Raw genomic sequence first — 11,663 nt, forward strand, 5'->3', positions numbered from 1 at the left:
CACATGGCTATCTTCAAGGAAGGAAAAAACCTCTCTCTCTCTCTCTCTCTAGCATTTCAAAGCGTACGTATTTGTCCGCGAGCTGACCGAAGACCAAGTTGTCTCTCTCTCTCTCTAGAAGAGCTTAACTTTCGTGGAAAGGCTCGAGCTTTCAACTGCTGCGAGCGTTTGAATTCCTTCTTTGGTAAGCAAATTTCTCTCTCTCTCCCTTCCCCTGTTTGCGATCCCATCGGAGGTGTTTCACACTTCTTCTCCCTCTCTCTCTCTGTCTCTCTCGCTGTGGCTGCAGAGCTGAGGCGAAGCGTCTTGGACCATGGCCGGCCGTTACGACAAGAACCCCTTCGACGAGGAAGAAGTCAACCCTTTCTCTGTAAGTCCCTCCTCGTCGAGTTTTCCTGCAATTCGGGGGTAACCCAGTTGCCAAGTTGGGATTTTGGGTGTGTTTCGTTTGGTGATTGGGTGGTTGAGGACTGGTATGGGCGGTTGGTGCTGAGGAGGGGACGGATGAATGGTAATTTGAGGTTTCTGATCTTGGGTTCCTGGCGAAGGGCCTGACTTTTCGTGGGTTTGAGCTGTGGGGGATATTTAGTTGGTCTGGATAGTTGAGTGGAATCATGCTTGAATTTGTGTTGTGATCGGTTGATTGATTAGATCTGCCTATGAATTCTTTCATCTTTCTCTTTGTTCGTGATCAGATTGTTCTTGATTGACTTTGACTTTCAGGACCCAGCAGTCAGGACCAAAGCTTCCACAAAATATGGCGGGGGTGCGTTTTCTACGGTAAATGCTAAAATTCAAGTGAACTTCTGGGTTTGATTTACTCTCTCTGTTTGTATCACGGTGCTAGGGTGCGATATCTTGCTCTAGTTGCATGTTTTATCTATTTCTTTTATCTGTTCCTCACATTATATGACTTTTTGCCAGAGTACTGGGGGTCTACCGAACTCAAGGCTTTCGCCACTTCCCCCAGAGCCTGCAGACTTTTACGATCGTGGTGCAACAATTGATATTCCTCTTGACACGGCAGGATCAGGTTATCAGGTTGGTCATAGAATTTAAATGTGCATCTTCATTTGGTCTTTCTCTATTTGGAAGTTATTTTGTCTGGGCATCTTATCCGTCACTAATTTTCAATATAGGATTTGAAAAGGAAGGAGAGGGAACTCCAAGCTAAGGAGGCTGAACTGAAGAAAAGGGAACAGGTTATTGCACTTCTAGTTTCCAGCGTGAACATGCGTTTCTTTGGATTGCCATCTACAGAAGATATAGGATCATTGTAAGATAAAACAATAAGAGACAAATGAGAGGATCCACCGCTAACTTGCGATAAAACAGTGCTGGTCGGACTAGTGATATCTATTTTATGCATTCTCTGCTATAACAACCACAATGACTCATTTTCTCTCTAGCAGAAGACATGCGATGATTCTCATTCTCTACTAGGTTTAACTTGACTTATGTAAAGAGCATTCGGAAGTGAGTGTTAATGGTGAAGAGCATGATTACGAAATTTCACTAAAACAGAAGAATAGTATGTAACAAGGGTTTGGAAATCTTAGGCTCTTAGGTTATACATAACAGGCACTGTATTAATTGGCTTAGTGACCCTGCTGATGTGGTGTTTCTTCTGCTCCTTGTGCTTGCAGGAAGTTCGACGGAAAGAAGAAGCTTTAGCTCGAGGTAATTGAGTTCTGGAACACTGGTCCTATTTCTTTGGAAAATTAGTATATTTAGTTCTCCCTGTAACCTAGGCGTGTGTTACTATATCCTTTGGGAAGTTATTAGTTGATTCTCCATCTGAAGGTCTGTGGGTTATTGGGTTATCAAGGGATATTTTATCACATTCAGATCAATCGATTGGCATATTCTTTACGATATTCAAGATGTTGCTCACCTCATTTGCTCGAAGCAGTGAGTAATGTCGTTTGAGTTATTATCTTCATCTGACATGGTTATGTGAATTGCAATCTTTTTTGCAGCTGGTGTTACAATAGAGGAAAAAAATTGGCCACCGTTTCTCCCCATTATCCACCATGACATTGCAAATGAAATTCCGATTCATCTTCAGAGGTTACAATATGTTGCATTCACAACATTTCTAGGTATGCAAAAATTGATTGATTCTCTTCTTGAGATGACAAGATGTTACCCATGACATTTGACTGCTAGTAGCCTTGTGCTGTACTCTTCAACTCTGAAATACTGAGTTTCTGAAAATTTATTCTGGCGTCATGTTGCCTAAAATCATATATAAGATATCATATCCTTTTGGTTTGCTGAGTATTATGATTGGGTCCGGTATCCTTGTAAATGTGTAATGTCATTGTCAAAACCCAAATTAATTAAGTTTTGCATGTTGTGTTATGAGCTGCCATCAGTACCCGTAGGTTTTACATTTTACCATTCAGTTTGTTCTTTTTCCTAGAGTTTGACATTTGACTTCTAGGTAAATCTCAAGCCTGTGAGATATCCAATTAATGATATGGATCAATATGGTAGTTTTTGCACTTGATGGCATGGAATTGTACTTGTTCGGTGTTATAATCCACGCTCAGATGTCTGTTCCTTAACCTCTAATCCTAACTTAATGGGGTTAACAAGACCATTTCTGCATGGCCTGACCTGATTGACTCTTGCTTCTTTAAGATATTAAGTTGCTACATAAGCTTGAAAACCGCTTGAGTGGTTCTTGTAGTTATCTTTGCTGATAGTTTAGTTAAATAAAATAATAAGTATGCTTCAGCACACGCTTCAAAATAATTCAAATTTATACTATGCAGGAATGGTGCTATGTCTGTTTTGGAACATAATAGCCGTGACAACAGCATGGATTAAGGGGGAAGGTAGGTTTGCAGTGATGATAGTTTACTTCATGCACATGATGGGGCAATCAATTTGTGAGATTTCCCCTTATTTGAGTTCTTGGCTCTTTTCTTAGGTGTTAAAATCTGGTTCCTTGCACTCATCTACTTCATCTCGGGAGCTCCAGGTGCTTACTTTCTGTGGTATCGCCCACTTTACCGTGCATTTAGGTATGTCATCCCACTACTCCTATATGGGTTTATTTTATGCCCCATTTTAGTCCAATTCTACTATGTTCTGTTATGTCTCCCTGACTTTGCAATGATCTCAGAGAATAGGATGCTAGCTTTGGCTATTTTTTGCTGATTAAAAAGTCGGTTGGCCAATTGCTGATCCTTGAACCAGTTGGTTCAGTTGTTGTTACTTATTCATATTCTTTCATTTGACATGTTATTTGCATAAATCATTGCAGGACTGATAGTGCTATAAGGTTTGGCTGGTTTTTCCTGTTTTACTTGGTAAGTTAACCAGACTTGCAATGCATTTTGTTATTTTACAATTTTTCTTGGTCTGATCAAAATTTTTTTGTCCTTGTCCCTGCAGCTCCATATAGGCTTTTGCATCATCGCTGCAGTTGCTCCCCCAATAGTATTCAAAGGAAACTCTCTCGCGTAAGCCAGCCACTATGATCTATGATTTACGTCCCACTTCATTTCGTGAGGATTTTAGTGTTTACTTGGTAAATTGTGGATGCTACCAAGGTCTTAGGTCACAGTAAAATATGGTACCTTGCAGCTTTCAGTTCCTTTTGCATTTTTAGATATCCTCTCTAATTCTGAACCTTCTTTCAAGTGTTGGCTCGGTCCAGGAAGAGTCCCCTTGCTTTCTTAACCTGCTTATTAACTTTATTTCCCTCCTTTTTGCAAGATTTTCCGCTAAATTGCTCATTTGCTTATGCTTAAGCAGTTAGCACAATAGGCTTATGGGTTAAACTAGAAAGTGCACAACTATATCCTCTCCTCCGAATTGCTGACCTCCTTGCATTTTCTAAACAGGGGTATATTGGCAGCAATTAATCTTTCAAACAAAGGCGCCATAGTTGCGGTAAAGTTTCCCATTTATTTCTTCTAGGCATTTGTCTCAGGGCACTGTGAATGCCTGTCTACCTTTTCGCCAAATTAACGATCTTTAAGCTGCTAGCGAAGTCCTACCGGACTAATGCACTTTCATCCTTTCACAGATCTTCTATTTCGTTGGCTTCGGGCTATTCTGTGTGGAGACGTTGCTTAGCATCTGGGTCATTCAGGTCCTTTCTTATCCTTTCTTTGTGCCATAAAAACCTATTGAATGCGTTGTTGCCACACGCTGAACTTCATTTAAAGATTTCATTGAAGTTGCTCAAATTTTGCATTGACGCCTTTGGTTGCAGCAAGTGTACATGTACTTCCGGGGAAGCGGGAAAGCCAATGAGGTGAGGCGCGATGCTGCCAGAGGCGCCATGAGGGCGGCATTGTAAGCCAGAATCCGGAAGCACGATGAGTCGGTTGGTTTCGCTCCTGTTCATACTTGTCTGTACGGTTACCCTTTGTGGTTAGTGATGCTTTGTCGAAACCAAGATTATGCATTTTTCGCTCGGCTCGAGGGATCATTGCAAAAATTCCATGTTGTAATCAGGGTGATGTAGAGTTTTGTTGTTTTACAAGTCTCAACAGTGTTGAACCCATACGTTGAGTTTGAAGTCGTTATTAAAGTTGCGAGCAGAGTTCCCCTCAAGCAGGCTTTGCTGGTGTTTAACCGGCGGAAATTAGAGAAAACGCGAGTCTGCATAATTTTTCAAATTTTACTTAATACTCCGACAGACGCGTTTCAAGATCTTTGTCCACAAAATCTGAAATTTGCACATTATACGATATACAGTTCAATGTATGACTTTTTTTCATGTATTATTCAGATTTGAATACTATACTTTTAAACAACCGGTGTGGTGGCTCTGCTGGATAAGAACTCCCGTGATCCTTTGTCAGAGGTGAGGAGTTTGAAATCTAGGGGAGACATTTGGCGACTTAAGTGTGACGTGGGGGTGGTAGGTCCTCCAACTTACGTGTCACCTGGGGGTTTATGCAACAGCTGTCAGGTGAAGCGGTTCCTCCGGCCCAAATAAAAAAAATACTATACTTTTAAGGCAAATACAAGTAAGGTTGGGAAATCGTTAGATGCATGTAAAACACAGTCAAAGGAACATGAGGAGATTGCTAAGAGGAAGTTAAAGCATCAATGACTTATAAGTTAATTAAGATGTATTAACCGTTTCACCTTACACCATGTTCTCGATATCAAATTTCTTTTGCCAAACGCACTCCCGCGCATGTACCTTAGCACGAACTTTCTCCATGTCGTGAATCGAAGCAAGCTCCATATGAAATGAATGCATAAATCCATGATGAGGGGAGGACGAGAGTGTACAATCCAATGATTTTGTACAAAAATTGTCCTGTTAGAACAAAGGAAAAACACCTAATGCACGAGCAAAACTAGATACTCGTTGGGTGATGGAAACATGTGAAAATATTAATTTGATGCAATTAATGCTTCGGACATGTTGCGATGGGGCTTCATTAATCTCCCGGGCCGTCCAAACCCCAGATCTCAAAGATTATCTTCAAAGTCAAATTAAAGCCTTTAATGCTCCCGAAATGTCAATTGAAGAGGCCCGCTTGGATTTCTCCACGAAGACTATTGATATCCCAGAGATGCGTTTATTTCACAAACAATAAATATTTTAAAAAATATTTTCTTGAAAATAATTATTTGTATGACTTACAAAAATGAATAATAGAAGAAATATTTTCATCATCCATAGAAATATTTAGACATAAATTATTATTGATAATGAAAATATCTTGATTGACTAATTATTTCGAGCTATATAAGCGATTGATTTTAAGGAAATGTTTTTCAAATTATTCATTTTTCATAAAATAAGCTCACCCTAATATAGTAGCCAAAGTCTTGATAATTTATGTGAGAATCTATGTATTTTACTTGTCTAAGCCCTAGGGTATGGGCGCATAACCCATGATTAACTTAAGTTAACCACATAATGATTTTTCAATATACAATACAGAACTGATAGGAACTACCCTCCTATGCCCTTATTATTAATCAATGGAATCAAAAAAAAAAAAAAAAAACACTTACGGATTTTACTGTACTTTTCTTTTTTGTACTGAATGTGATCATTGTTTTGAAAATCGAAATATTTCTTATGGGTACGTATAGAGAAGGTCCATGTTTGCGGGGCCCCATGTTGGTGACAAAGGAGGCAAGATAATTCTGAGAAGAGAGAGAGAGAGAGAGAGAGAGAGAGATCCTTAAAATCCTTCAATTTTAAAAATTGGTACACATGAGGATTGGAAGATTGGTTTCTCTTGTTCATATCCTTTCAAGTACTTCCCAACATTATGATGAGAAAAAGTTCGAATCAAAAACGAAATTCTTTTGTTCTTTTATCCGCCTGTTGTATTCCTGAATTTTGGAGCTTCCTGGAGCTTGACTCCAGGCTCCTAATGGACCCATCTGGGAAAAATCCATAAACCCATAAACCATCTTATCTGGAGGACGGGAGTTTTAAACTCCCCATCTTCCCATTGCCATATAGGAACGGTGAGCTATGCTTAGTGAAGATTTGCTTAATTGAATAGTTGCATGTGTATGTACGACATTATGTCTAAAACATGTTAAATGTATCGTGTCATGTAATCCACTAGATATATGTGTTGTGTTTGGGTTTCAAGCGTATGTTATGAATAAACACGTCACGTTCATAGTAAACCGAAATTCAGCAAAACATGATTATAGCATGTAATTATATGAGTTAATCCATCAAAAAGGATTTTTCTATCTTTAGGAAAGAGTACACGTCCCTTTTTCACTCCTTTCGGTAAAGAGTCATATGTGAAAGAAAAGGAAAGTTGCACCAAAAGGCCTAATGCAATCTAGTCTTAACTGGTTGGTGCATCCTAATCTTAATTTTTTTTTTTTTTTTTAAAATTAGAAGCATTCGAGTCCTCACAATCAATATTTCTCTCATTATCTTTCACGTCACCCTTTGCGGCTTATAAGATAATACTAAGTTCTTAAAATATTTTAGAGAAAATGACACAAATGTAAAAAATAAAATAAAAAAAATATGTAAAAAAAGTTATCTCTATAATTAATTGCCGGTGAGTACGTCTCATGTAATAACAGTTAATGAACTTAATAAGTGTGCACGACCTACCCTATTGTCAATACCTGTCCCCTCAACCGTCCTCCAACTCACAGCCACCATTAATGCCCTTTTAACTTTTTCTTCCCCCCTCTTCCAGCACATGCCCCCACTTAAATATTCCCTCAGAGCAATCACCCATTTCCTCTCATCAATTCCACACCAATTCACACTCCAAAATCTCTCCAACGCAATGAAGAACAAAACCACCACCGCCACCGCCAACACCGCCATCTCCCTCCTGGCCATCTCCTTGCTGCTCATCTCCACCATCTCCCTCGCCTCGGCCCGGCCCGACTCGTTCGGGCCCGACCGCAAGTCCTCCAAGGGAAAGGGGGCCGGGGATGACAACGGCGGTCCCGGCGGGTTCTTCGGGGCGGGCGACGGCGGCGGCTTCGGGGACATACCCGGGGTGGCAAACGGGTGGGGCAGCGGGGTCGGCGGCGGGTACGGGGCCGGATACGGCGGCCCGGGCGGGGGGTACTCCAAGGGAGGCGTGATTAGGCCCACCGTGGTGTGCAAGGACAAGGGCCCCTGCTACAAGAAGAAGCTGACGTGCCCGGCCAAGTGCTTCACCTCCTACAGCCGCTCCGGGAAGGGTTATGGCTCCGGCGGCGGCGGTGGCAGCTGCACCATGGATTGCAAGAAGAAGTGTATTGCTTACTGTTAAAAGTGAGTGAGGTAACTTATGTATTAAGAGGGAGGTTTCCTAGTAATACTCTCTATATATGCTTTGGCATATGCTATGTATGTGATCGTTTTGATGCTCTGTTTTGTAATGTAAGCTGCTTGGCTGAGATCAGTTGACTCTATAGTTCTACTACTCTGGTCTTTGAAGGTTTAGCAAAATATGGTCATTATGAATAAATGGTGTGCTGGCATATTAACATAAGGGTTTTCTTCATTTGATTATCATCATTATTATTATTATTTTTTAAATTCGTGGGGAGACTTTGGTTCTTGATGCACTGTTTTGTGGTTGAAAATCAAGGAAAAAGATATATATAGTGGAGCAAAAAGGATATAGCTAGGGGTGGTGGGTGATTTGGGGGCATGATGGGATATGATGGATCTATTTCTTGAGTGGATTTAATGGGGCCCAAATTTCATGACAATACTGTCGAGATGCTTGTTTTTTTTTAGGTCTTTTATTTGAAGTTGTATTAACGGTTGAAAAATTGGCATAATATTACGTGGATAATGTGGTAAATTTTTTTTCCATAATTTGTGAATCATTGTCCGAAAATGTAACATGTGTATGATATCGTTCAAGATGTTCGAGGAGTCATTTGTGTTGACCGTGGCATTTTCTATGTACGCGTGGTCAAAAGTTTTAGACCCTTTTTTCACGTGGCGGCAGGCTTCTTTTTGGCTCATATTATCGTTATTCAATTTCGGTGGAACTTTTTCATAATTTGCAGCTACATAGCCATTACGATAACTTTGCACGATCCAACACAGCCCGCTCTAGGGAAAAAGAAAGGAGGACATAAACCAGGATTATTATTATTATTATTATTATTATTATTATTATTATTATTATTATTATTATTATTATTATTATTATTATCGATATCATCATTATTATTATTATTATTATTGATATCATCATCATCATCATTATTATAACACGGAGTGGTTGAAATTTTGTGTCTCGACTATCCTTCGCAGAAGTTCACAAATTATGCGATCCATATAGAATCTACCAAAATACTTAACCACTCGACATATCTCCTCCGGGATTTAGCTGATGAAGTATCAACTATCTTTAAACCGAACTAGAAGAGTTCTTTCCCTGCTAAACGATTCGTCCTCGTCTTTATAGTTATTTTGGAAAATGATCTTCACCTGATTTGAGGGATGATACCACTGGTGGTCCCTGTATTCTTGTTCGAAATTCAAAAGTACCCCCATATTTTTCTTTTCAATATGGTTCATGAATTTTTTTTAGAGCGAATGAGCAGCTAGCTTTACCTTGCGATTGCAACCATTGCCGAGGCTCATGACCACCTCATGACGGCAGCACGCTATGAAATCGCCGTTGCTTGAGACCGCAAGAGTCATATGACCACCTTGGGGTGGTAGCGGTCCCATCTTGCAAGGTGGTTGAGGCATTAATTTTATGTGCTACACCCCAAAATGGGAATCCCAATTAAATTGGTCTGGCAAAATCTGGGTCAACATCTTTTTAAGGCATTCGACTCACATCAAATGAATATCCCATTGTCTCGTCGGAATTTATCTCTCGACCACATACATTTCACTAAGTTTTTTGGTTTTTATTTGAAGGGATAGGTTCTGCCCTGATTCCCCATAGGAATTTAATGGATGGTAGGACCTGGAAAATATAGACTTTGCAACGACATTGAATGTAAATAAACTATGTCGAAATTTAATTGACAATTAAATTTGAGAATGCAAAGATATTATGTTGAAATTTGATCAACAACGTGGATCTAATAGCTATAATTAAGAAACACGTTGGAATTTAATTGGTGACATGAGTCCGGAAAATAAAAATACAATATGGGAAAGTAATGATAACTGAAACATAGCAAATTTGTTTGATTTGTGCCGAGGGTATTCATTTGATGATTGGTGGTATTTATAGTGATCGTGCCATAATTATTCTTGACTCTTTTTGTGTAACAGTTGTATCCATTTTCCTCCATCTCTGCAAATTTTGTGCCTATACCTTCACGATGCCATGATGTTTTTCCCTAAACGATCGTTCCTTTGAAAATGTCTTCCATTGTAGCTGTATATCAACAATTGATTGGTAGTGAACATTTATGTGCATTGCTATTGATATCGATCCCTGGGGTGTCAATTACGGGTCGCGTGCTCGACAGTATTCACGCTCTAGTCCTGTGCTTATCCGTATTGACAACTTGGTCGTTTTTGGCTGCAAACACATTTCAAAACGCACTAGAATCCTTTTAAATGAACAAGAGAGAGAGAGTAGGAGACCAATCTTTGTAGAGTGCGTTTATCCGAGCCCGACGTCCAGAAATCGAACTCCGAATCGGCTCGCATCGAGATGGAACTTTTTCAGAATTTGCTGTTACGCAGCCAGCACGACAACTTTGCACGATCCAACCCACCCCACTTTAGGGTAAAGAAAGGACATAACCTGGGATTATCATCACCATCACCATCATCATCATCATAATCATTATTATTATTATAGCATGGAGTGGTTGAACCTTCGTGGCTCGACTATCCTTCGTACAAGTACACAAATTATGCGGTCCACGTGCATTGATTCGAATGTGGCATCTGTCGGATCTAATCAGTGTACTTAAGCACTCAGCTTTATCTCCTTTTCTTGGATGTAGGGGATAAAGCAAGGACGATGTTAAACCGAAGTAGAAGAGTACTTTCCCCGCTGAATGATTCGTCCTAGTCTCGGTCGTTACTTTTGAAAATGATCTTCACTTGATTTTAGGAATGATAGCAGCAATGGTCCTTGTATTCTTGTTCGAAATTCAATAAGTATCCTTGTATTTTCTGTTAAATGGTAGAGAAAGCGAGCGAGCGAGCGAGCGACTTACTGGCTGTATTCATTACCATCTCATGGTGGCAGGGTGCTTTGAAATCTGAAACCTCTCTGTGTGCACGCAGAGAGAGAGGACGGTTTCTGTCCCTTGAGACCGCAAGAGTCATGACTACTTAGGGGTCGCCGCATCACAGACGGTGGTTGAGGCATTAACTTTAGGTCCTACACCCCAATATGGTAATTCCCAATAAATTTGGCCCAAACACAACTAGGGCAACAGTCGTTTTAATGTTTCGAGATGAATATCCTATTGTTCCGTCACAATTTCTCCTGCGACAAAATATCTTCCATTGACGGTCTATTCATCGGATTTATTTGGAGGAGACAGGTTTTGCACTGACCCTAGACGAAAAATATCACAAGTAATAAGGAAATCAACAGCATTAATTCAAATATAATTGTACAAATACAAATCGTGCCAGAATTTAATTGAGATAGGGCATGGAAAATACAGACTCTACAATGGAACTAAACTTAACTACACTGGAATTTAATTGACAACAGAGATTGAGAACGCAAAAATGCTACGTCATAATTTAATTGACAATGGGACGTTCATGAAAAAGATACACATTAGAATTTTATCGATAATGTGGATCTAAGAATTACAGCTAAGAAATATGTCGGGAATTTAATTAGCAATACGAGTCAAAAAGATAAAAGTACATAATAGGAAAGTAAAGATAACTAATAATAAATGTCTTTAATTTGTGTCAGAGGACTTTTAGTAGATGATCGGTAGTATTCACAGTGATAGTGCCATAACTGCTCCTGAGCAGTGCATTGGTATCCATGTTCCTCCATCTCTGAAGATTTTGTGCCCGTGCATTCATAATGCCATGATCTTGTTCCTTGAATGTTCCTTTGAAAACGTTTGTCCTATTGCTTCGTGACCTCAATCACTTTGTATTTCCAACAACTTCCCTCTTGAAACGACCATCCAATACTCACCACGAGTTTTACTCTCTCTTGATGCCTTGATAGCTTGGCAATCTCATTAATCGATATCTTTCTCAACCATTGTCAGCCATACAT

General features: G+C 39.8%; 2 protein-coding genes across 2 annotated transcripts; both read left to right on the plus strand.

Moving 5' to 3' along the window:
* The first annotated feature begins 27 nt into the window (after positions 1-27).
* LOC104445317 (secretory carrier-associated membrane protein 3) lies at positions 28-4,616 on the plus strand. Its single transcript, XM_010059171.3, has 14 exons — positions 28-184; positions 290-370; positions 724-780; positions 925-1,041; positions 1,140-1,202; positions 1,647-1,680; positions 1,980-2,102; positions 2,781-2,843; positions 2,939-3,032; positions 3,275-3,320; positions 3,406-3,473; positions 3,858-3,906; positions 4,043-4,108; positions 4,232-4,616. The coding sequence occupies exons 2-14, from the start codon at positions 314-316 to the stop codon at positions 4,316-4,318; spliced, it is 924 nt and encodes a 307-aa protein (XP_010057473.2). The 5' UTR covers positions 28-184; positions 290-313; the 3' UTR covers positions 4,319-4,616.
* A 2,541-nt stretch (positions 4,617-7,157) lies between these two features.
* Positions 7,158-7,973, plus strand: LOC104445318 (putative glycine-rich cell wall structural protein 1). Its single transcript, XM_010059173.3, has one exon. It carries the CDS (start codon positions 7,173-7,175, stop codon positions 7,737-7,739), a length of 567 nt encoding a protein of 188 aa, XP_010057475.2. The 5' UTR covers positions 7,158-7,172; the 3' UTR covers positions 7,740-7,973.
* Positions 7,974-11,663: the final 3,690 nt, after the last annotated feature.

This window comes from Eucalyptus grandis, chromosome 5 (assembly GCF_016545825.1).
Source record: "Eucalyptus grandis isolate ANBG69807.140 chromosome 5, ASM1654582v1, whole genome shotgun sequence".
NCBI lineage: Eukaryota > Viridiplantae > Streptophyta > Magnoliopsida > Myrtales > Myrtaceae > Eucalyptus > Eucalyptus grandis.

Excerpts from the sequence above, each read along its gene's own strand:
- LOC104445317 (XM_010059171.3), top strand. The coding sequence starts at position 314 with ATGGCCGGCCGTTACGACAAGAACCCCTTCGACGAGGAAGAAGTCAAC. Across the intron at positions 781-924 it reads GCGGGGGTGCGTTTTCTACG|AGTACTGGGGGTCTACCGAA; the intron begins GTAAATGCTAAA and ends ACTTTTTGCCAG. Across the intron at positions 3,907-4,042 it reads ACAAAGGCGCCATAGTTGCG|ATCTTCTATTTCGTTGGCTT; the intron begins GTAAAGTTTCCC and ends ATCCTTTCACAG.
- LOC104445318 (XM_010059173.3), top strand. The coding sequence starts at position 7,173 with ATGCCCCCACTTAAATATTCCCTCAGAGCAATCACCCATTTCCTCTCA.